The 25,544-nt window shown below is 36.8% G+C and overlaps 3 protein-coding genes across 4 annotated transcripts in view; 2 read left to right on the top strand and 1 right to left on the bottom strand.

The window, feature by feature from the left end:
• Positions 1 to 3,861, bottom strand: part of LOC140940065 (chromatin assembly factor 1 subunit B-like) — a 13,355-nt gene extending 9,494 nt beyond the window's left edge. Inside the window, exons 1-7 of the mRNA XM_073388946.1 lie at positions 3,689 to 3,861; positions 3,457 to 3,562; positions 3,045 to 3,071; positions 2,211 to 2,328; positions 1,620 to 1,723; positions 1,206 to 1,302; positions 245 to 341 (exon numbers count right to left, since the gene is read on the bottom strand). Of these exons, the coding sequence (XP_073245047.1) occupies positions 245 to 341; positions 1,206 to 1,302; positions 1,620 to 1,723; positions 2,211 to 2,328; positions 3,045 to 3,071; positions 3,457 to 3,562; positions 3,689 to 3,808 (669 nt within the window). The 5' untranslated portion in view covers positions 3,809 to 3,861. The remainder of the gene's footprint in view (positions 1 to 244; positions 342 to 1,205; positions 1,303 to 1,619; positions 1,724 to 2,210; positions 2,329 to 3,044; positions 3,072 to 3,456; positions 3,563 to 3,688) is intronic.
• LOC140922259 (ribosome production factor 2 homolog) overlaps positions 1 to 25,544 on the top strand; it is a 368,864-nt gene that overhangs the window by 253,948 nt on the left and 89,372 nt on the right. The window lies entirely within an intron of this gene.
• The window catches only part of LOC140922121 (tudor domain-containing protein 1-like), a 47,177-nt gene continuing 25,670 nt past the window's right edge, over positions 4,038 to 25,544 (top strand). The window contains exons 1-15 of one of the 2 annotated variants that reach the window (XM_073372152.1): positions 4,038 to 4,141; positions 6,253 to 6,484; positions 7,905 to 8,014; positions 15,260 to 15,348; positions 15,987 to 16,045; positions 17,493 to 17,631; positions 18,515 to 18,595; positions 19,561 to 19,661; positions 20,546 to 20,609; positions 22,713 to 22,761; positions 22,869 to 22,921; positions 23,028 to 23,104; positions 23,197 to 23,268; positions 24,004 to 24,197; positions 24,963 to 25,124. In XM_073372152.1, the coding sequence (XP_073228253.1) occupies positions 4,090 to 4,141; positions 6,253 to 6,484; positions 7,905 to 8,014; positions 15,260 to 15,348; positions 15,987 to 16,045; positions 17,493 to 17,631; positions 18,515 to 18,595; positions 19,561 to 19,661; positions 20,546 to 20,609; positions 22,713 to 22,761; positions 22,869 to 22,921; positions 23,028 to 23,104; positions 23,197 to 23,268; positions 24,004 to 24,197; positions 24,963 to 25,124 (1,534 nt within the window). In that variant the 5' untranslated portion in view covers positions 4,038 to 4,089. Of the gene's footprint in view, positions 4,142 to 6,252; positions 6,485 to 7,904; positions 8,015 to 15,259; positions 15,349 to 15,986; positions 16,046 to 17,489; positions 17,632 to 18,514; positions 18,596 to 19,560; positions 19,662 to 20,545; positions 20,610 to 22,712; positions 22,762 to 22,868; positions 22,922 to 23,027; positions 23,105 to 23,196; positions 23,269 to 24,003; positions 24,198 to 24,962; positions 25,125 to 25,544 lie in introns of both variants that reach the window. The other variant, XM_073372144.1, reaches the window with a different exon arrangement.

The raw sequence follows: 25,544 nt of genomic DNA, 5'->3' as shown, positions 1-25,544 counted from the left end.
ATGGCTGCTTAGTGACTTACATTCCAGTTAGAGTCACTGTACAGGGTGAACTGAACTGGAACTTGATATACCCAGTTTCTTAACCCTATACTTTAAATCACGAAACTTCAGAGTCATTCAGCTTTTGGAATTTTTCTACACTCTTCAAAATACAGTTTATTATGCCACTGAAAAGTATTATATATAAAATAATAATGAAACAAATTATTTGTGTATTAATAATTACCATTAATACTCAACATACCTCTCCAATTTCTGTTGCCTTTTGAGAGTTATTCAAGATCAGCTTATTAATGTTATAACAGCAGCGATAAGAATTTGGATTGTACAATCTACAGCTCCTGCAAAACAGAAAATAAAATTAATTACATGTAATGTACATCCTTGGAAACATTTGCTGCCAATAGGCTATAAGAGTTTTAATGCATTCTTTAACATTCCCAAATTGGGTTTGTTTCTTTTCTCTGCTAAAATATTAAAGGCTGAAACTTCAGTAAAATGTATCCAGGCACTTTGAAATTCATGGAAACAAAGCTGTTTCAAAAAGTCACTCATCTTTCAGAGTACATGGCACATGCATGTAGGATCACAAATTCTACTAAAATGTTTATTAGCATTGGCAGATTCAGACCTTCAGATAAGGGGGGGGGGGGGCAATCATCCAGAGCCCGAGGTAAGGAGGGGGCCTGGCCGTTTGGGCCTCAGTTTGGTCTAAAAATTAGGGGTGGGGCGGGGCAGACCCCCCAGGCCCCTCCTCTGGACCTGCCGCTGGTTAGATCTTATCACTGGGTAAACAAAAAATACCTTTATTCATATATAATTAAAGATATATGAAATGTAAAATAAATAAATACAATGTAAAGTAAGAAAATATACAAAAAAGTAAATATTATATATGTGTTGGTTCAATTTCATCCTTGGTTTAAATTTTATTTTCCTTTGTTTTTGGGTATGGTAATGTATGATAATGAGTTTGAAACAATGGAAAATGAAATTTAAACCAAGGATAAAATTGAACCACAACATATACATGATAAAAGAAAATTTCTTTTATCATGTATATGATATTAAAATGTTCTCAAAATATTACAACATTCTAAAAAAACTATCTAAAAGTTTTTTTCTCCTGAAACACAGAAATGAGGGACTGACTGGGGGAATAGAAAGTTAATGATAAAAGTGTAACATGGTTAACAGCAAATTACCTGTCACTGGAATTTGTCACCACAAACTGACTAAGTGGATCCCAGCAAACTCCCTGTACATAATGTTTGTGATCCTTCAGGATCATAATTTTTTGCCCTGAATAAAATCAACGAATTAATTATTATATTGAATAAAATAAACCAAAAAAGTTATTTATTATTTTGTATTAAGTTATTCTTAATAATTCACTAGTTTCCTTTGCATCTTTTTTTTGAAAATAGTGGTCAAGCATGCCCAAAACATAAAAGGTTTTTTTTTTGCAACTTTTAAAACTAAATTTGTACTTCTGACTTTTAGAGCATTGGAAATGTGGCTTCCTCTCCTCCCCAACTCCTCCACATTCCACAGTAATTTTATTGAACTCAGCACTACTCTGTGGAGTCATAATAATATTATGGAATATACATATATACCTTTCACAATGTCCCAGATAATCGCACTGTTGTCTATTGATCCAGATATGAGATTGGTACCATCTGAAGACCAGGATAGATCATAAACATCCTCTATGTGACCCCTGCATTACAGCAATTAAACAAGAGATTTGTTCTTAAAACATTCTTAAAATAAATTTAATACTTTAAAATACCTACATTAAAGGGAAACTGTCAGGAATTCTTGTTATAAGTTTGAAAATGAAAATGGTTAAGAGACGAATAAAGTTCCAGTTAATTTGTCAGGTTTAATGACTCAAATGGGAACTTGATTCACTGCTTCCTAACATTAATAAAAAACTTCTGCGTCATTCCGCATTCTGTAAAATACGCCTGCTGACAGTTTGTTAAAATTAGGAGCCACTCTGAATGGCTCCCTACTGCCAAAGCAAGTTGCATTCAGTCATTTTCCTTTTCTTTGTTTACAGGAAAAGACAAATCTAAATGTAGTTTCAATGCACTAATAAATAACTTCCTGACAAGACAAGAACATTTAAAATCAATGTTATGATTTGTTACAAATACTGTGTACATCTCTGAGTTTGTACAATTTGGCTTTTAAATTTTTACCTTAGGGCCTTGTAAAAAGTCCAGGATTCCTTGCTTTCAATGCCTTCAGTGTCCATAAATATGTCATTTCCACTCTGATCAGGAGAATTGTTGAACTTCCAGAGAATAATCAGAGAGTCTGAAAAGTTAATCCATTAGAGAAACATTTGAGGTCTACTGAGGCTAAGTTTCTCTAAAGGCCAGTTCATATGAGGTGCGCTGGCCTGGCCTGCTTGCTGAGATCCCAGTTGCTCAAGCCAAGCCAAGATCTTAGCAAGCAGGCAAGCCCACCTTCTCATATAAACAGAACAACAATTTAAAGGGAAAATGAGGCAAGGACTGCGCCAGCCTGGCTAACTGGGCTGGTTCACCCTATATAAACAGGCCCGTAAGCCTGGCATGCAAAGAAATGTGGAGCACTCCAGGTGGTGGGGTTAGGGGAGGTATTTGTACTTTCCATTTATTGATCAGTGGGGATATGATGGTGTATTCAATGGTGGAGTTTTTTCACCACCTGATAGGCCATAATGGGTTTGGATAAATGGGTCGCACATTTTATACAAGCATGCCCCCTCGGGAATAAAAAAGTTCACAAGGTAGATTTATAAAAACATGACTATGAACCCGACCCACCCCTACGACCTTATTCCCAGTCTCTTGTCAGTAAAAAGAGACTTGAAGGGGTTGATCTAATCTAGATTTTGTCGAGTCTTTTATTTTACTTTATTTTCATCTTTTTCTTTTGTAGCATTTTGGTGGTCCAAAAGTTTCCCATGTTATATAAACAGAACATACAAAAGATTGGCAAAATATTGAAGATAAAGCCACGTTTCTGAGAATCATGAACTAACTTACCATCACCAGCAGATGCAAGGATCTCTTCTGTGGGAGCAACAAAAAGGTTGTTAGAAACAGGCAAAAGTCCAAACCACCCCTTCTCCCCCACTTTCCCCCAGCTTGGAAGTGAATGAAATGTGGAACGAAGAACTCTTCATCAAGCCTACATTAATTTTCCACACCTTATGATCGCGATCCATCAATATTACCTTTCAGTGGCCGCCAGAAAGGGCTGAAAGGCTGGGGCACGGGTCATAACAATGCGGGAACAATAATTACAATTAAGCTTAATTTTTGACTGAAAATCGCTGTTGAATTTGTTGCCTTAAGATCGACGGGGATGAGATCCACTATGATACGTGTAGCTAGGGATGTCTGGATCCCAAAGCTGGAAGGCTCTATTCACTGTTTACAAAGCTAGCATTATTACCTGTGGGTGAAAATCTTACAGCGTTGACGGCCTTCGTATGGCGACTCAAATTGGCTAAAAATTCGATCTGCGAATGCTGATCATCATTCGAAGCAATCGACCAGATCTAACGACAACAAAAATGATAAATTAGAACATAAGGAGCAAAGGATATGATACATCAAATACACACATAATAAGATTCAACCTTAAGTTATTTTCTAAGATTTACGATCATAGATCTGTAGCGCACCTTGACATCATTGTCTGCTCCTCCTGAAGCAAGTCGCCACTTTGACCCAACTTTGCAAAAATCTACGCTCAACACTGGTTCTTTTCCATGCCAAGCTATTTCGGGAGTATTTAGCTTCATGATCGGGCACTTATGGATCGAAGTTCAATCAACGTAGATAGATTTCTAGCATGAAAACACAAGATCTCGTTCTCGAACGTCCCCGCAAAACGAGTTCTACTTTCGCGCCAAAAAGTATTATTCCATATTTGGAAGAAATCGTAGGTATTCGCACCTCCTAATTTGGAAGTTATCGGAAGAGTCGGAAAACACATGTGTTTGTGTCGCTTCGTATCCGAAAAACCTGCAAGGTTATTGGCACGTTGGGCAAAAAGATCTCTATTTTATGCCTTTCTCTCGCTATGCAGCGGACACCGACCTGCCCAAATTGCTGCAAGAGTTACGGCTTCAAAGGTATGAAACTGCTGATAGATTTAAAAATCATTTTGTGCATGCAGACTCGGTGTCACGCATAGCATTGTACGCGGTCAATGAACCGATGAACTTTCTCTTTAGATCAGCTGTGTTATGAAAACGTCGATTAATCCGTAGATCGTTCAACTGCTTCCATAACAAATTAATGGCGTTGTTGTGGCCTTGACAGATGAATGTTCTAGCATCAGTTCCAGACCCACACGCATTGGGTCCAACTGCACCATAGTGTTATGCGCCATGGTCAGTCATGTGAAACCGCTCCCCGGGTGCAAAGTGAATGGTGAACTCCCCCGCCCCCTTATTTCCCACACACATGGTACTCCCTTTTTTAAAACTGTCTACTTGTTATCACCTAGCATAACAATTAATGACAAGTAGTATGATGATAGCTGTGAAAGAACATGTTGATTTCAGAGCAGCTATTGCAACACTTGCAAACCCTTGATGGAGAAGGAAAATGAAGACTATTGTGTGATTCCAGAAAATATCCATACGCCTCCCCCCCCCCCCCCCCCATGGATGGTCAATGGAAATTCGTAGGGGCTGGGGGGACTTAAGGGTAGAAATTTCCGAAGGTTATAGGGGTGCCCACCAGAAGCATTTTCCACAGGGTTTTAAAAGATGCAATCGATCGCATGAGACATACTTAATATGTGGATTATTTTGATTTGTAGCGCAACAAAAAATAGAAATAGATACCCTTTCGAGAATAAACTTAAAGATGTTTGTCTCAAACGTCTTCTTCTTTGCTGGGAGTTTGCTATCATCTATCTGACGATAAACAGTCACTTCATTTTGGCATGCACTGTGTATGCACAAGAAAAATCAAGATGGCTGACCGTAGCAATTAATACCCAGATCCCCAGGTTCTCGTGCCTACCAGAAAAAAACATGATTCTACAACGGAAGTTCATTCATTCATTCTTTATTTCTCATAGAATTTTAAACGTGCAAAATTAAAGAGCAAGCAAGGACTTTAAAAGTATTATGAAAGCTTAAGTTTATTTGTGACCTTCTTTGGGAAAACGTACACTAACAGCCATCTGAGTGTCTTTGCTTGGATGGCTCATTGGCAATAAGTTGCCAGGACAATTTTTACTTTCTGAAGTTCCTTGGTCACAGAGAGAAAAGTTGCCATTCTCACATTATTCACCAGGCTAACCATCAAACTCAGAAAACCATGAACACCTGAAGTGAAATATTTCAGGAATATCTTTTGTGTTGTGACCAATCAACAAAGATCAGGATGTGCAAGCAAGCTACAAAACCACAAACTATTTAATGATGAAAGCTTAAGTGTGAACTAACTGCTCTATTTTTTACATGTATCTAGGCGCACATGCAAAATGGCAGTTAAGTATTTAGAATGTTTGCAAAATTTATGCAGTTTATTACAGGTCTTTAATCCCTGATTACAGGGTTCAAAATAAAATCACAGCTTTTAGCCTGAATCTCTAGGCTTTTTTGTCAAGGCGTATTTTTTCCCTGCTGTCAATAATGAATAAGTTTGCTTTTTATGTGTTCAGCAATGGCTGATGATTTCAAATTCTTGTAACCCGTAATGAACACATTTGTTCCTGGTAATTTTGCCGCCTACGGCGTAAAAGAATAAAATTAGTTGTTCGCAATGAACAAGAATCCTCCCTTTCAACTTTTGTAGCACACTTTAAATATCCAAACCTTTTTCTACTCTTTCAACTCATTTTAAAACGTTGTCAAAAAGTTTTTAAAACATTTCTTTGCTACTTTAATGCCTGATATGCAATGTTTACTACAACATTACAGTAACTTTGATTTCAGTGGGCCAATCAAAGCATGACATTTTCTATTTCTTCAGTGAAAAGTCACTGGCAAATGTGGTGAAAGTGCAGGCTACCGCTGGCCGCCAGCTGCTATGCGCTGTATTTTGAACCCTGGATTACTTCTTGTATTGTCTTGTAATGTGCAAAAGAATCACTGGTTTATTTTTCTCTCTACCAGTGGTTCTTTGTCCCAATAAAAGTGTTTAAAACTTGAAGAGGTTGCCAACCGTAGAATTTCAGATGTAAAGACCACCATTTCAACATAAACATTTTTTGTTTGCTCTTAAGATGTTTCCAAGCCAATTGGTAATCGCATCCCCTTATTGTTGGAGTGTGGCCACACCTTTTGTGAGGGTTGCATCACAAAGTTGGCAAGGGTACAGAAAACACAGGTGTCATGCCCTGAATGCACTTACAACACCCCCCTGAAAACGGAGGGAGAAAAGGGGGTTAAGGGTATTCCAGCCAACATCCACTTGTTAGGAGTGATAACCAATACCAAGAGGGCATCATTTCGAAGGTAAGCATTTGTAACTCTCATATTAGAGCGATTTTTGTATGGCCTTGAAACGTGGTTTCGGTAAGTGTTCGTTATTTGTTTATCAGTCAATGGATGAATAGATCAAAACATGGACTCTTGGTTTTCTTGCCAAAGAAAACCGTAATATGGAGAAAACACAAGTTCGATTGGGCAATCATGTTGCAGAATAATGTCAAAGCAACCTATTGATTCATTTCTTGAAAGGTTTTTGGGCATGAAGTTTTTGAGTGGAGCGTTCGCTCAGTGGAGCGTTCGCTCAGTGGAGCGTTTGCTCCATTTGTATCCATTTGACAAACCAATCAAAGCACTCTATTTCTGTTCATTTGTTGTTTTTGTTTTGTTTGTGCCTTTTCATTTCAAAGTCATACGAAAATCGCTCTATTAGGGCTACTGGAGAAGGTTTTTGAACTTTTAGTCACTGTGCCCAAACATATACTGAATCTGTTTAACAATGATTTCATGATGTTGTGAATCACCCTCTTCTTTGCCACCCCGGCCAAACTGCTACACCTGCTGGTCCTAGTGAATATGACTGAAGGAAACCCTTCACCAATACCAAGAGCTCCTTTTATGCAAAATCAGACTGATTGTATGTGCCGAGGTGATATCTTTCATATCCTGTATGTGTTAAGTGAAAACTCAGAATGGCTTTTGTATTTCTCTACATCAGCTTACTCTGACATACTTGACACGCCTGCCTTGATGAAGATCCACCTCAAGAGTGATTAAAACCCCCGGTTGAACAACTGAAAATATCCCTCTTTTCTCAGTCATCACAAGTGCTTCACTTTCAAAATTCTTCTGCATTTACATGTACATATGGTGTAGAGCCTTACTATACTTGTAAATGAAGTGCAATGTTCTTATGATAGCTTTGTGTCAGTTTATTTAAAAAACTAACTGCTTATATATAACAGAGTTATACAGCACTAAGCAGATTCAAAGGGTTTGTCTATCTGCAATTTTCTTTATAATTAAACTACATTTTTTTTTCTACTTTAAATACTTATGGTCTATGGAGTTAAAATGTGAATTTTGCACTTTTAGCAAGAGTGGCTAATTTCCTTGGATAATTTCCGTTGGTATTCACTGTTTGCTCCTTTTCTTACAATCTGGTTGGTTGGCTTTGTTTTTTTTAAGTAGCTCAGGTTATAATGTTCGTGAAAATACCAACAGCCACACGTAAGGAATCACAAATTTTTGTATTAGCTGTTGATCTTTGATCCAGTACATATTTTATTTTTTTGTTTATGTACAAGCTTCTTAAGTTTGCCCCCCCCCCCCCCCCTGCTTTTTTAGGGTCTGGATGAGTGGATCCCTCACTTGCTTCAGGGGCTAAATCTTCCATTGTCCTCGGTTCTTTGAAATTCTCTGACAATGCAGTTTTCTCAATTTACAGTGATGTTCAGAGGACAGGGCATTCAAAGCTGGGAACTAAAGCAGGTCTGCAGAGAGCTATTAATCAGTTTGCGCAGGAGAAGAAGGCTGAAACAGCAAAGAATGATACTGGTAAGTATTTCCAGTATGAATTATTGTTAAATTTGTCTTGGTAGAAGCTGTAGGTAAGCATGTTACAAACCCAGGGCACGTGTTAGCGTGAACCCTCTGCTAATCCCCCCACCCCCTGGGAGGGTTATTTATTTCAAACGTGTTTCAGGGGGAGGTGGTACTTCCAGTATGTGAGACCGTATTGAATCAGTCCACATGAAGTTTATCAGTTATGATTAATTAATATAAAAGAGTGTGGGGGCTTTAATAATGGCTTTCTTCCCCATGGAGTTATTAGAGAGGGTGGGGGGGGGGGGGTGGGGAGGGAGTCTAATGTTGTATACTTGTTTAGCCATATCAAACTTGCTTGTAGCGTTAGTAATAAAGGCATCCTAAAATCTTCCATAGTCAGAGAGCTAGTCAAGATCTCACATCATGCATTGCATTGCATGTACAGTGCACATTGTACCTTTTAACAAAATTATTAAGTTTGACAAACATGTACAGTCTAGATGAAACACAATGTGAGCTTTGAGCCTGTTTAATTTCATTGGTTATTAAGATAAACTTAATATTTTTAATAACAAGTTTTATCACTTCAAAAGCTTCTTCAGTCTTCATTTCAATTACTGAAAGTGACCGTAGGTAAGCCTCGCTCATTGCATTTAAATTCTTTAGCCTTTGGGTCATCCCTTTCATACAATCCTCTTGCAATGGAATATTTGATCATCTGTTTTTTTCTTCTTAAAGAAGGTCTTCTGTAGGTGAAGTCTGTAAACAATTTTTTTTCCCGTTTGTTTTTCTGCAACATTCCTTGCATTCTTCCCTCTTCTCATAGCACTGGCTGCAGTATTTTCCGGGACACATGAATTGTATGCATATGTCTGAATCATGCTCACAATTACCTATACACTGAATTAAGTTTTGTCGAGCAGGTGTAGTGGAACAAATCATCACAAGGCAAACCAATAATACCACTGCAGTTTTCATCTAAAGCAAATTGAATAACATGTACACAAACTGTCAGTAAAGAATAAAGTAAAAACTCACATACCATATTTCCTTGAATAGTGCACGTAGCTTAACTAGGGCAATTATAATTTTTTTGCACCAAAATGTGCGATTAATTGAGGGAGGCGGAGGCAATTATTTCAAATGTTGCTCACTGGAAGTTATTGGCAATTATTCAAGGGAGGTGATTGTTTTAAATATTTCCGTCAAATGGAACGATTATTCAGTGGAGGCGATTAATAGAGAGACGGCGATTATTTGAGGAAATAAGGTATGTTACAGGTCAAAATATTAAGGTTATGATTTTTTAACCCAGGTTGATTCTCTATTTCCTTTGTCTCCTAGCCCTGATTCATGAATAATTAGGGCTAGGAAACAAAAAAAATTGATAATGAACCTACATGAAGATTGAAAAATTTTAACCTGAATTTAATTTTGAGCTGTGTAACATTTAGACCTGTATGACACCCCTCAGAGAACTCTGTGTAGTAAATGGAGAACGTTCCAATCTCTGATGCCTTATGAGCACCCTGTTTTAGGCATTAACAGGAACGCTCTTACAGCAGCGTTCACACTCACTTGCTTGGGGATAAGATCGAGAAATGAGGAGGCAATCAATTCTACACGAAACAGGATTTATACTTGCCAAAGGGTTTTTACTTCCTACTTTATCGACGTCGAGTATTCTTCAGGATATTTGCTTTTTATTTGTTTTTGAACTGATTTAGTATGTGTGTTAGCAACGACCGGAAATACGTCTGCGTTCGCTAGCTTTCATTTGTATAAATACATGAAAATTCAAGGGCGTCAATTCCAGAGAAATTACATTGTACATCATTGCCAGAGATCAAAAGGGTGATTTACATTTCAATCATCGCCGAAAATAACCCGCATGCTCATTACAAAAGCCATTTGCATACAATGAAAGTTTACATCACCTGACCATCGCAGTTTTGCTAATTACGATTCTAATTTTTTTGACCACTCAGTAGTGTTCACGTGTTCCAGAGTAATCAACCCTTTCAAGCGACAGAATTTGTGGACCAACACTTTTTGGAAAAGTCCTAAATTTAATTTTTCCTAAACTTTGCACAGATGCTGGCCATAGGAGTGAAAACGCTCTATTTCTACAGTTAGATGCTGTAATACATGCATATATATATTTTTTTACATTGTAGGTTTATCTCTACTGAATTCATTTTTAAAGTTTTACTAAAGACACATCTTTTTAAATTAGCTTTTTATTAGTTCTTTTATTAACTCATATTTTACTTTTATTGTTTTCCGAAAATTGTAAATTATTATTATTATTATCATTATTTGGACTAGCCAGTTATTACTTTAAGATTTTAGTGTTGTAATGCGCACTCGATCATATCTTTATCGCATGCTAGACTGCGCAATATAAGAAATAAACATTATTATTATTATTTATTATTATCTCCACGTAGATCTTTGTTTTACTTACCACTTCAGCAACTGTAATAACAAGTTTTTTTTATCTTTTTGTCAAGGAGATTTTAGAATAGTTCTAGCTTTTTGGCTGAATGCCCGTGAAATTTATAGTACACGTCCAGTTTGTTCAATGATAAAATGTTACTCATTTCTGCACAAAAAGTTCCAGAAACTTTTATTATAATTATCAGGAGCATAGCATGAGATTTTGAAGGTGTATGCACAGTAAGAAAAGTTAGAGTGCCGAAGGCACTCTAATTAGCAGAGTCTATCTGGAAAGAGAGAGCCCCCAGGAAATTTTTAAATTTAGGGTCTGGGAAAGGCTATTTGCTATGTTTTCCGTAGGACATTTTTAGCAAATAAGTATGAAAGGAAAATGCAGTAGTTAGTTGTTTATTTTACCCATCCGTTGTGTTATCAGTGTTCATGGAAAAAAGGGTAAAACAGTGAAGGCATCAAGGCAGAGGTTTCAAGCGAAGGGTGAGATGTCTACCCTTCAGGCAGGCAAAGACACCAATATTATTTAATGCTAAACATGCTCTCAGGAGAGAAAATTTTGTTTTCTAGATTTCAGCTGTACGCATGGGCATACATGTATGTGCGCATATATGGATGCTACGCTCTTGTATTTATGTAGGCTAATATGTGTTTACAAGTAAAGCCTCCCTGCAAAATGCATTACCCATAGAACAAAACAAAACTACTTGCCTTAGACATTCAGATGAAAAAATCTTTCCTTATCTTTGGATTCTACCAAGACTGAAGAAGGGATGAATAAGCTGTACTAAACTGAGTTGTATTTTAATAGAGTAAACATATCATCTTACAGGTGCACCTGTTTTGTTTGCTTATCCTGTTGTGTGGCTAACAAACACTGTCATAAAAGCTTTTTACATGTAAAAGGAAGATGGTTTTTCAAATGTACCCAGCAGAAATTATAAATGAACAGGATCCATAACTGATATTTCCTTTAACTACCTTTACAATCATGATAATATTATCCTTGAGACTGGTGTCAAATTTAACATACATGTAGTGCAGTATGTTCACAGTTTTAGGTTTTCTTTTGGAGTTAATGCATGGGTGTCCATTTGGCAGTTTCCTTTGCTATTCAAACAGTAGACAGTAGACAATTTCTGTATTTTTAAGTAGCTCATTGTCCTGTTATCAACCAGGGCAGATGTTTTCATTCCTTTGAAATCTTACTTTTTACACTCTTTAGATACGCCAACACAAAAAAATCTGTGGGTGGAGTTTTTAGTCCAAGTTATCCAATGTACATGGATCTGTTCAATTAGATTTTGTGTTTGCATTAAGAAGTTTTGAATCTTTTATTATTTTGAAACTTTCTTTTGAATCCTGATTTTGCCTGACCGTCAGTTTCTGAGACTTTATACAAACACTGTAATAATGATAGGCCATTTCTGAGTTCTAAAAACTCTTGCTTTCAAAACAAGGCAAGACACACCAAAATGTTTCAATTTGAAGCTTTCAAAATTGATGAAAAACTTGGATTTTCTGTCTAAAACAGATTTTAGATTTGTTTGAAATTTATGTTTGAACAAACAGGAATGTTTCAGTTGAACTTAAAATAGGTTTAATATTTGACTGAAAGTAGCTAAAAATTGAACCAAAACATAGCATTTATCTGGAGTCATGAAGGAATGCTGTATATAATAATACAATTACGTTGTTGTTCAATTAATTTTTATCCTAATGTTTTAAATGTTCATTTAAAATGTTTATTATAATACATTAAATTTACAGCAACAAAGAATGGAATTTAAACCAAGGATAAAACTGAACCACAACAAAAGAGTGAGTGTGTAAATTTTTAGTGGGCAGAGCTTGTAACTTGTACTTGTGTATGAAAGCACTTGATATTGTAGTCACAGATTCCGGAGTTGGAAGTGGATGCTTTCAATTACCAAAATTTGTACCTTTGAATGCTGAAATTAAAGTTTTCTTCATCATAAAGGTTATGTTGTGGTTCAGTTAATTTTATCCTTGGTTGTGATTTTAGTTTCTTTTGTTTCGGGGTATGGTAATGCATGTTAATGAGTTTTAAACAAAAGAAAGTAAAATTAAAACCAAGGATAAAATTGAACCAGCACAGCAACATTGAAACAACAGCAAACTGATTTTTTAAATCTCCCTTGAGATTGAAAGGGACATGATATATACAGTTTACAATATATTTTTCTAATTCTGAACAGCAGTTTTTTCAAACTATAAATATTACATTACATTGGAAGCCAAATGAAAAGTCAATCGCATTTAAGTTTAATGATTTCACACTCAATAGACCTGTGTACGCTATGGGCTTTCTTAGAAATTCCTTAAAAAAGTTGATATTATAACATTACATTGGTTTCGAAGTGTGCCTGATAAAGAGATGTAAGTTACTGTGATTTTTTGAAATATAAGAAATAGAATAAATTACAGCTACTCACAGCTCCTGTCCCTGATAAGTTGTTTGTTGTAATTTAACATTGTTACTTTCCAGCTGATCTTTAATTTTTATAATTTGGAAACTAAACAATTTCTTTTGAAGGTATAGCTACAACTGTGCAGCTCTTTAATAACCCAGCAGTTGGGAAAAATAATAGGAAGCTGTATAAAATATGATGCAGTATTGAACAAAGAAAAATAGGAATTTGGCATTGTTTAATAGTAAAGCAATCCCTTGTACAGTGAATTATTATTATTAAATTTCTGTGGAAATATCAGCTTACAAATTCAATTAATGTCAAAAATTAGATCCTGTAAAGTAGAGTGTTCTTGGTTTATCACAGGAAACCATTTATAGTGTATGTTATGGAAACTTCAAAGTATGTAAACTTCTAGCTTTTTCACTGAGTAAAAATTATGATTTTAAGGTCACGTTAAAAAAAAAAAAAAATTTTAAGCTAATTAAATGCTCTTTTCAATGTCCTTGCTATGGTCATACATATCGCTTGCATTATCTCTGTCTTCACTCTCAAAGTCAGATCTTGGAGTCATTGAAGTCTCTATTAAGTTAACAAATTGATGCCAGTTTTTAATCTTCTGTCCTGCGGCTCAAGGATCTACAACACTTTGACAATGTTATGATGTCATTTTATCATCAATAAGAGGACAGATGATAAAAAACTGGTGTCAATTTGTTTTTTACCATAATAAAAGCTTGAAAGAGTCAAATATTGCTGGTAAAAATGAAGAAAACTTAATATTTCTGACTTTTTTGAACTAGTGCAATGCTATTGTCAATAACTTTTCATGCTTGGTGATTGGCTACTGAAGACAAGTAACAGACTTTCATTGGCTAAAAACTTGACAGGTTGAATCACACCACTGCCCTGCATAAATTAGGAATTAAATTGTTTTCTAAACTTCAGAACAAGAATGAGATCAGCGATGTTTATTGTCCTGAAAAATGGAGGCATTTTAGGGCAGTATAAAGTTGTAAACTAGCCCAAGTTTAAATATTATGCCAAGGAAAGATTTTGAAGCTGTTAAAGTAACCGAACAAGTTGGAGCGATGTATAGTTGAGCTGTCTGTAAAGCAAACTAGACTGGCAGTTTTGAAGGGTTGCTAACTGATCAGTACGAACATAAATCATGCAGGGTGGTCGTTTACTCCAGTTTGTTTTTTGAGGGCCATTCAGCTATATGAGCTGTGTATAATCAAACCAAAAGGTGGGTTTTATAGGCATGTAGTCTTTAGTTCAGCTTACCAGGTACTTACAAAGTTTCATAAAGTTTGTACAAAAAGTTTGTTTTGCTTTTGGAAAAAAGGATCAGAAAAATACTCAGTACTTGTCAAAAGAGAACTGCTGTGATAAATGTGTTTATTTTCAATAAACTAGACTTTCAGAATTGACTTCTTACTATTTTAACCTTAAAACTATTTATACGAATATTAAAAGCTTATCTGAATCACAGTTTTAAAACTGTACAATTTCTTGGAAGTTGCCTCCTCTTCTGGAAACTAGTTTCCCCTGCTTGAGCTTTTTGCAGAGAATCTGAACAGGATTCTCAGGAGGGCAAGGCCTATTAAAAGAGCTCCAATATTAATACAATGCTTGCTAAAGAAATGTACATACTCATGCCAAACACTACGTTACCACACATTTTGGTCCATGAGCACATGGATTCCTGTCACATGCTCATCCTTAAGTGCTGCTGATGGCAAAAAAGACTCAGTTATACACTGTAATGTTTCTTGTTTTAAACTCTGTCAAATTGCATTAACTGCTGTAGTGAAATTAACAAATTATTAATTCACTTTTTTTTGGATTCTGGTAATAATTAATGCCAGTTTGATGACCTATGCTGAAACTGTTGTTGGTTAGCTACTGTGATATGTGGGTATCCTTCTGTGTCTTTTCATAGTTTGTATTATTGAAGGTGTGTGGGGAAAAGACCCTCACAGTCACTCTCGAGCTTATAATATCTCAAACTCTCTTGTGTTCACCATAGATACTAATAATAAAAAATGAAGTTTCGCAGTGATTACTGATTAGCCAGGTTGCCATATTGGGGCCTGTAATCTTGGTTGCCATGGTGACTAAAATAGTTGCAGCTTGGAGCACTGTGTTCTATTACGTTATTTGGTGATCACCCCAGAGGGATCTATAACAACATGAAACTGCCGTCGACTACAGCAACTGTAACTAGTGTGCAATCAGGCTCCTTTGGTTTCTCTGGGCTTGTCCCCAAGCGCCAATCAAAAAAATGCAGGGTATAACTTTAATAACATGTCACAAAAATCTTTTTCCACTGTTCCCTTCAGTTGTGTCATTTTTGTTTTACTTTCAGGTGTAAAGTGCGAAGAGTGTTGCAGAGGAACAGCAACAAGCCTGTGTAATAAGTGTGAGACTGTATACTGCAGTGCTTGTTTTGAGAGAGTATGTACTGTATAGTGGTCAACAACCACTTTGCTTATTGATATTTCTTAACTGACTTATGTCATCCTAAATGATATAGTAGGGTCTGAGCTCTACATGTATTAGCTACCAAATTAAATCCCTCTAAGAACCACTCAAAAAATTACTTACACTTGAGTTTTTTAAGACCTCACATGACAATTAATTCCAAAAATCCTGTTTCATCATGCCACTTTCTCTAATATTAGAAAGGCATTAGCCACAGTTTGTGGTTCAAATGCTCCAAAACTGCAAGAAGTTTTACAATTTCTTTGAAACATAAATCCGCCTCCACTCAAAATATCATTAATAATCAGTTGCTTCTGTTCCAATTTGATTTGTCGGTATTATTGGAGTGTCCATTACAGTGGATGGTTGGCAAGGCAAGAGTTGACTTCATGTACATGGAAATTAAAAGTTTTCTTGTCATTTAACTCATTGGCATGTTGGTGCCAAAAAACCCACAATAATGCATTGATTGTTTCAATTTCTTTCCATTTTTTTCCATTGTGTGGGAAATGTATTTTCTTGTTTTTAGGCCCAGCAGTGAATTGTACATTACCAAGAGATGCATCCTGGAGTTCTTAGAGACTTAAACATCTTTGTTGTCACTTATTTAGGTTCATTCATACTCCAATGCCTTACGGAAACATACCCCTCTTCCTGTCAAACAAACAAGGTAACGATATTCATTTGTATTTTCTACCCTTTATTTTAATCCTTTTAAATAGCTACAATATCCATATCCATGTATATTCCCCACACTGATCTCCAAAAGTTTCCTAAAAAATTAGTGAAGAGAATTGGATAAAAGATCAAAGCCTTTACCCTTTGATGGTCATGTTATCAATTCTCTTAACCTTTTTTCTTGACTATGTAGTGATACTGTTATGACAAACATGGTTAAAGTAAATACATGGTAACTTGGAAGGGGAATTTTAGAAGTTTAATTACTCATCCAGGGTTTCTTCGTAAATGAACTTTTGTGACAATTGCACCACTTACTCAATGTTACCATTATGCAAGGAGAGGTGGGAAGTTAATTAGAACCAACAATGTTGTTTTGGAATAAATTTGTTGAATCCAGAATGATGAGCACAAATAATGTCGTAGACACAAACTTAAAAAAAACTTAAATTTCGATGACAAGTTTAAGTTTATCACCAGGGCAAGTGTGACCTCATTATCCATTTAGTGGCTTCAAGCTTCCTTTGGAATGATCACGCGTGTGTAGCATTTGTGGCTTACAAAATAATTAACATTATTATTGAATGAGGCAGATTATCATCTGAAGAATAATGGAGATCGAGTAGGGTGTCATGACACCCTCTGATATCCCATGTAATTGTTCAGATGACATGAAAGCTGAATTCAATAATTTTTTTTATTATTCATTCACAATAATTCCTACACTGTAGTTTAAAAACAAGCTAAAACATGCTTATCTCCATCGATGTTGAGTTCATCTTTGATAGTGCATGTTTGTTGGCAAGTTTAGGAGATAAAGGGTTATTCAGGTCTGCAAGTACTCTCCAAATGGCAGATGTCATCTTTTGAGTTGTCTTCTTGCCGTTTTTGCTATGTTTTTAGCTAATAGTTCACCAACTTCTTCCTCGTGAAACGAGTGAAATGTTCTGCCATTTTGTAGTCACCGCCAAAACAACTCAACCTCGTCCCCAGGTTCTCTCAAATAGTACAGTGGTGCTGCATAATTGACGTCATTTTTCACACATCGCAAAATTCTTCCAAATTTGGTTGACAAAAGCTGGTTATGATGAATTATGCTTGGGATTTTAGCTTTAGCCAATCAGAAACTGAGAGATACTGTAAATGAATGATAATATTCCTCATTTTTACCACTTTGTTGAAAGCCCAGCTCTAAAGTGAATTGGAAATGATAATTATTATCTTCCCAAATAATTATCGGCACCAGTGCATGTAACGTAAGCAAAGGTAGTAATAGACAAGCACAAGTGCATTTTTGTTTACCTTCAAGTTGCAAACACTAAGGTTGTATCATACTTTCTTGTATTTTTAAAGGCAGTTGTAGCAAAATCAATTTGCTGCAGGACTCATAAATGTACAATAAGATAAGCTTGGCTGTCTCTTGTGCAATTTTTCAGCAGTGACACAGCAGTTGGTTGTCCTGAGCATAACAACAGACCTCTGGAGTTTTTTGACAAGGATACTGGGCAGCCTGTATGTTCACACTGTGTGGTAATGGGAGAGAGACAAACCCATGCTATCGTTCCTGTTGATGACATTGTGAGTATATAATATTCTACTACCGGTAGTTTTTTGCTTCTGTCATGGTGTATTAGTGCTTTGGAGGCACTTAGATAAGATGTTTTGCCACAAAGGGTTAGAATCTCCCGAATTAGAACTGATGTGTTGAGGTGGAAAATGTAGGCATGTGTGGCCTGGATGAATAAGGATCTCCAGGGCTGTCAATAAGGGCCAGTAGCTGGCCAAAACTGCCAGCTAGTTAGCCAGCCTTAGCCAGCCACTTTCATCTCCTTCTACCATAACTGCTAACAAAAAAAGGAGCACCTATCAAATAAAATTGCAAAGCATCTGTTTCGCAGTTTTGAATGACATTGAATGCATATTTAAACAGGTTTAGATCTGTGAAACGTTTGAACCGTGCAATGTTGTGGAACGCCTGGGACATTTCAACAACATTGTTCCCAGTCTTGCATGAAGACAAAACAACATGGCATCTGTGGTGGAAAATACCTCTTGAAAACACCTGGAAATGCCATTTCCGAAACTCTTAATTTTCAAAATGTCCCTAGATACCTGGATCAGCTGCCTGATTACAGCCCTGGATCTCCTAAAATCTAAAATATAACCCAAGTTAAAAAAAAAAATAAAAAATATATAACCCAAGAAACTTGAAGACTCTCAGCAGTCCATCAGATTGTTTGCATGATTGAGCAAATTGAGCAAGACAAAAATGCCGGCCAAGAATGCTGGAAGGAAGGGAGGGACCATATTTTCTGTTCTACCAGGCATGTTTGTGTAACTCCACCCATCAAAGGCAAGAACCAGTTGAAATAAATATACACCACACAGTAATGTGGTCTCATGACTGCAAAGGGACTGCTTGCAGTCTATGAAGCTTGAAAATCTGTTCTTGTCATTTTAGGCCCAAGAGGTCCAGGCTCAGTTCAAGGCATCTATTGATCAAGTGACTACTATAGTCACACATCTTGACAAGTCAGTAAAGGTAAGCTTTTTAGTGGAAGAGTGTGTTTAGTATGAGTATAATATAAAATGTAGTCTGCAAATTGTGTGCAGCAATTTGTGTACTTTGACAGGGATGTCATCATTAAAAAGATTTTCTATTAGTGGATTTATGTGCATAATAATTTATATAGTAGGTGGAGAATTGAACTGCCAGGAGGTTTTTGGTTCTATTTTACATTTTTGTTTCCTATTAAAGTAGTCAGACGAAATTCCCAGCCCCCTCCCTAAATGACAGCTCTGCTTGCAGTGATTTTGTTTATACCTCTGCGTCCTGCGTCCCTGATGCATAAAAATCCCTAAAGACACAAAATAATTTATGGCATGCGTCCTGTAGGATGCAAAGATCGATCAATCAATCTGAACATTTTGTAACAATATCCCATTTGTGTAATTTCTGTGGCAGTTATTTTGGCTGTTGTTTAACAGTGCATAAATATTAGTTTTAGCCTTTAATTGTTGTGCTTTAAAATGGAAGGACTGTATTTTAATTTCAGTATACTGTAATACAGAGGTTTGGAGTCTGTCTACAGATTAACTGTCTGGTTACGTAAAGGCCCAAGAATGTGGGACCTGTTTCTTTTTGGGGGGGGACTCGTGATTTTTCAGAAGATGAGTCCCAGGACTCACCATAACTGGTTGTAACAAAATCGCTGTGCTTGATAGTCTGAGCATCAAGAGTACTGTAATAATATGTAAAAAAAAAATTACTAAGTAATATGGACAACAACATGATGCATTTTTAGTCAGTCACAAACCCAAGGTTATATGCAGTCTGTACAGTTGCAGATTGTTGAGGTTGATATAAGGATGAAAAAAGAACAAACATTGTTTGCAAGGATGGCTCAATGATCAATCCCTGATGACAGCCAAATCATTATCAGGGTTTATTTTCAAATCCACTACAGAGTGTCTCACCAAGCGAGTGTATTTTCCTTTCCATTTTAGAAAATCTGTGGAGTTCTTCCTGAGGTTAAGTCTGAAAAGAATAGTATTATCAATGAGATAAGGGAGCACTTTCAGTCCTTATATGCCGCTCTTCAGACGAGGTACGTCATTCTATGGGGCCATTATGGCATGGTGCCAGGTATAGTCATGCAGGGTCCTCCATTTAGATTAAAATGCTCAGAGTGTCTTTCATATGGCGTAGGCATTTGTGAGAGTGGTGGTAGGTATGGCAGGGTTTACCCCCTTCTTTTTGGGGAGTCTGAAGACTCTCTGAGGGCCCTAAAAAGTGTCTCGGTGAATTTTGAGCAACCAGGGAAAGAATTGTAGCCACAAGGATAGCAACTTTATTTAGCCGCATTTGTTTAATTTTTAATCATAATTATGCTTGTTTTTATCAAGCTCAAGTGTTGGTAGACAAATATGATGAAAAAACAAAACATTTTTGTGAGCAGGGGGGTGAAAAAAAACTTGAATTTGTATTAGCCTGTCTGTTGGGCAAGCAGGTCGCACATTTTGCTTGCATTTTGCTCACCTTAATCAATGTTTTTGGTAGAGGATGACTTGGCTGGACCCTTTTCCATTGGGCAAGTAAGCTTTAAAAGTTACTTGCCCAGCAAGAAAGTCTACTTGTCCCAGACTGCCAGACGAGACTTTTTTTGAGCCCTGTGTGAGTAGCCAGCATTTCCATGATGACTAGATACCTCGCAACTTTTTGCCAATTGCTGAAGTTTCCATAGAACCCCATACACCAATTCAGACATTCTACACATAACAAAAAACAACAGTCTCAGAAATATGATCCGATATATGGGTCATGTTTGCTGTTGTCCAAACACTACGTTGACAAAGATGATGCTTTTTTGCAAAGCCTGGGGTCTGTACAAATGGGACTCTTGGATAAATATAGCTTACTGCTTTTGCCTAAGAATGAATTTTACAGCATGTATAGCTTTACATTTAAACATTTTTGTGATGTATATTATAGAGAGCATTCACTGATCAAGGATGTGGAGCTGAATCACAGTGGAGAACAAATGCTTGAAAAACTGGTAAGAGAATTGTTCCAGGTTTCAAAGAATTCTAATTAACAATATTATCAATATTTACGTATTGCATGGCATATAATTTAAATAAATGCCACAACTTCTGGCTCTTTAAATATAGAATTTTGTGTACAAATAAGCATATCAAATGAGTGGAGGACTGGTTACCCTGGGTACCAGAGGTTTTTTTTGCATGCGGCGGGAATCTTCGGTGTTGGCCGAAGGCCGACACATCTTCGGCCGGGTCTCATATAAAGACTAGACAGAAACTGGAAACCGCGCTAGAAAAGTCTCTGGCACCCAGGGTAAGGACTGGTCTGACTTATTACTGTAAAAGCTCAAGGGATTGTTTGGAAGGACGGCAAAATCATGGCAAAAATGCACTCAGGGTTATTCTGGCTGAAGAAGGCATTATTATTATTATTATAACTGGTGCATCAGGATCTAAAGGAATTCTGTAAAAGTTAGAATTAGTTGCATTTCTGAAACCATTATTGAAGCTTAAAACACAGCCCTTGTAGTGTGTCATGTTTGTTAACCTTTATGCTGTCCATCCAAGCAATTCAGTGTCAGATTCTGAAAAACCTCCCCTTTCTCTAACTCACACACAAGCAATAACTTCTCACTTAGAGCAAAGTCTTGGATTAGGGAAGGGGTAGGTGGACAAAATCACTTGAATCTGTATTAGATTCTGTTAAACTATCCACCTGCCCCTCCCCTAACTCAACGTTAACACTAACTTCTCTCCTAAATTTGAAATCTTGGGCTAGGGGAGGGGTAGGTGGAAAAAGTCATTTGAATTAGCATCAGGTTGTAGGAAACCTTCCCTTCCCCTAACTCAACATTAACAGTAACCTCTTACTTAAGGAAAAATCTTGGGTTAGGGGAGGGGTAGGTGGAAAAGTCATTGGAATCAGTATCAGATTCTGGGAAAACTGTCCACCTACCCCTTCCCTAGCTCCATGTTAACATTAACCTCTTACTTGGGTCAAAATCCTAGGTTAGGGGAGGGGTAGGTGGACAAAGTCATTTAAATCAATATCAGTGATTCTAGAAACTGTCCACCTACCCCTTCCCTAATTCCCTAACTCAATGTTAACACTTCACAAGTAGGTTGACTCTGATTGTTTGGGTGAACGTAGTCCTGAATAGGACTGTTGTTGTTGACAGTGAATGACGTTTCGACAACCTGTGCGGTAGTCATCTTCAGAGTCAAAGTGAGTTGTATCACGTCAGTTGATGGTATTATACTCTGGTTATTGATCTGATTGGTCAATTACGTTGCAATGTTATCGGTCGTCTGTCAGTTAAGCCGTGATGTGATTGTCAGTTAAGCCGTGATGTCACACTTAGGGCAAAGTCTTGGGTTAAGAGAGGGATAGGTGGAAAAAGTCATTTGAATCAGTATTAGGTTCCAGGGGCCCGTTTCTCGAAAGTCCCGATAATTAACGGGCCCGGTAAGCTGTTGCCGTTTACATTTAAGACCGGGGTTTTAGTAGTTTTGCATCTAACATGATAAAACTACCAGTTAATGAAACAAAATGGAGTAGTTTTCTAGCCAGGACCCGCGCTCTTATTCTTTTTATTTCTACTTGAATATTTGCTTTCGGGCCCAAAAAGTTACCGGGCCTTTCGAGAAACGGGCCCCAGGAAACTTCCCCCTCCCTTAACTCAACATTAACACTAACTTGTTATTTAAGGAGGAAAAATCGTGGGTTAGGGGAGGGGTATGTGGACAAAATAATTTAAATCCTTATCTGGGGAAGTTCCAATGTACCCCCTCCCCTAAACCAACGTTGATACCAGTGTCCCACTCAAGACAAAATGTTGGGTTTTATTAGGGGAGGGAAGGTGGGCAGTTTTCCAGACTCTTATATTGATTCAAAATATCTTTGTTTCTTCTTAATCAGGTTGACTTTCTCGCCTTTCTAAGTACATGTATTTCTGATCGATTTATTGATTGATAATTTTAGATTGTATGGAATTATAAATAGGTAAGAAAAGGAGGCTAGGACATTACTGAAGTAAAGAAGATACGACTGTTGAAAAGTTTGAAAAAAAAAATACAAAGTAGCTGACATATATTGTTATTTTCTTTCTCTCAAACAGCGAGAGGATGTTACAGAGAATTTACGAAAAGCTAAAAGTTACATACAAGGTAACAAAAACATACTCTTTGCTATAGGTTTGACTCTTTTCAAAAGAAATTGTGATATGCAGTGAAACTGTGATAATTGCTCAATTCAACTTTTCATTATTTTACAGAGTTGGAAATATTGATTGGACAGCCACAGAAATTGATAGACAGTGCAAAGAAGGTCAGTTATCCTTTTAGTTTTGCAAAAAAAATTTTAGTATGTAATTTTTTACAACAAAGAACACACACAGATAATGTTTAAAAAAATGTCTTCCTTGTGTATGCAGCTTAAAAGTGAGTTGGAAACTTTTCAAGATATGCCATGTTTTGCAGTAGCAGTGTCAGCGGACAAAGATGAAGCACAGTGAGTGAAATTCTTGTGCAATTACATTGTGTTGCCCGTAAAGATGTGAAGTGAGTCAAACATTGCTGTTGTGTATTGAACTTTTCCTACAGGTTTGTTCCTGGTAAAGAATTATGCAACAACATTTCAGAGTATGGCTTAGTGTCCATGGATGGACAACCAAGGTACAGTTAAGACTTGTGCATCTTACTTGCGGTATTTACTGTATGATATTGGGTTTGACAAAGGAGATCAGATCTGATCTTGGACACTAAAGAAATCAAGATATTTTTGGGGACTTCCATCAAGTTTGCCCTCTCTTGCTTTTTCAGTGGTACTTTTCAAAAATAGGTAATAAACAAGAAAGTCGGAATATTAGGAGCTTTATTGTTCGAGTGACAACAAAATGACCACTACAAAACTGCACTTTAAGGGTTGGAGAGTTTAGGGTGAACTATTTGAGCAAACGGCTCAATGCAAGATCGTGACTGAAATTCCTGACCAATCTATTGAATCATATACTGTTGCTTTTTTGAAAATGAAGACAAATATCAATCTTCATTTGCCTTTGAAGTTTGTTTCTGGGTAGGAAACTGGTTCTTTAGCCTGGCCTCAGTAAACATGGCTCCCTACTTTGTGATAACAGTGGAAACCCGTTTAATGTGACCACAGTGATAAAACTCTGGTTGTTTGAATAGGGTGGTTTCAAGTTATGATGCTTAGCCTTTCTGAGCTATGTGATAGGCTGTCAATTGAGGTTTAATTAATGTAGGTTTGACTGTACTGGTGATTCCTTGATCCAACGAGACACTAGAACCTTTTCACTGACAAGTCTTTCCTGAAATGCTTTAAATAGCCAAAGAAAACTTTTATAGGCCTATTGTAAATACATTTATATTTTTGTTTTGTGCTTGTCAAAGGTTTGAGCTAAAGAAGATCAGTGATTTAACAGAGGATGACTTGAGGGAGGACAATACAGACGAGGTTGTTGCAGGAGCTGAAGAGGATCAGCTTGAAGAAGCTGAAAATGCTCTTCAATCTGATGATAAAGAACAACAAACTGGAACACCAAGAACGATCACAGCATCCAAGATTCTTAAAGCCAATCTTGCATGTCAGTATCGTTTGTCTATTGTATTTTCTGTGTGGTGTGCATTTTTTGAAAATATTTTTGGCCAAAACGGCGATTACATTACAGTTACATTTTGCCAAATGTTTTTCCACAGTGAAAAATATTGAGTTAACAATATTTAAACCAATTTAAACAAATTCCATGGTCTATGTATACTCCATATGATCAACCATAGAAATGATGTGAAAATGTGCAAAACTCAAATGGAACCACACGCCACAGGCAAGTGGTTGAAAATTGTTTTCTATTTTTTTACAATAACACTGACAGTTTTGAGGTCCTTTCCAGAAAAGTTTCTTGGAAAACCAGGCCCGGGAGAAAGAAAAAAACAAATTTTTCCATCATCACATCATTTGCCTGGTCTGTCATTGACTATAGCTCTTCACCAATCAAAGCGTGAAAAAATTGCTCTGTTATTGTAAAAATACAAATTGAAAATTTTTAATACAGTGGAGCAAACAAAGCTTCCTTGGCCATAAGACACAGGGTACATTTTGATCTGAAGCACTTGCTTCATCAAGAACACATCTATGTAAAGGGAACTGCTTTTTTATTAATAGTTGGTGAGGAGATTGAAAGGGAGCCAGGGATTTTTCTATTTCCTTTTTCCTGTTTAGTTCAATGTATTGTTTTTTACCTAAAGTATGTGGGCCTTACAATGGATGTATCAGCCAGCAAAATCCTTAACCGCATTTGACAACCCTGGTTGGTGAAGAGTAATTTTACTAAATAATCATTGTTATTTAGATCGCCTTGAAATGGTGTTGGTGACACACATCAAAGATCCCTGTGAATTCATGATTCAGAGAGTTGCGGACATGGAACAACTTCAGCTCATGATGAACATTATCAACATTTATTGTGACAGTACAGAAAACGTCCATGATCTGCTTTATGATGTGAAATTTGGTATGTTGCTTTTTTGTAATCCTTGTAGTAGGCATGAAAGGTCTTCCTTGTAAATTTCAAAGTAAAAAACACTTAATAACTACAGTCGCAGAGAAAAACCTTGAAACACTTTAGAAAATCTCGTTTCCTTTTCGTTCCCCAGGCACGTAACTTTGTAATCACATGTCAACATTGCTGAGGGAAAGGGAAGTGCATGGGTGTTTCAACGATTTTAGACATATTTCCGACCTTTTTCTCCTTTTTGGGGTTTAAAAGTGACTATGCAGTCTTCACTTTTTCTTCTCTCATTTTCCGGCCTTCTTGACTGAATCATCTTCATTCTGGTATGGTTTGAAAGATCCCTTTACCCTACACAAATTAGCCGACAAATTTGTCCTTGACCGTTAAGACTGATGTCACATGCGGTAGACCGTTGAAGAG

The sequence above is a fragment of the Porites lutea genome, chromosome 1, assembly GCF_958299795.1.
Source record: "Porites lutea chromosome 1, jaPorLute2.1, whole genome shotgun sequence".
NCBI lineage: Eukaryota > Metazoa > Cnidaria > Anthozoa > Scleractinia > Poritidae > Porites > Porites lutea.
The sequence above is the reverse complement of the archived record's forward strand: the minus strand, read 5'-3'. Positions and strand labels throughout refer to the sequence as shown.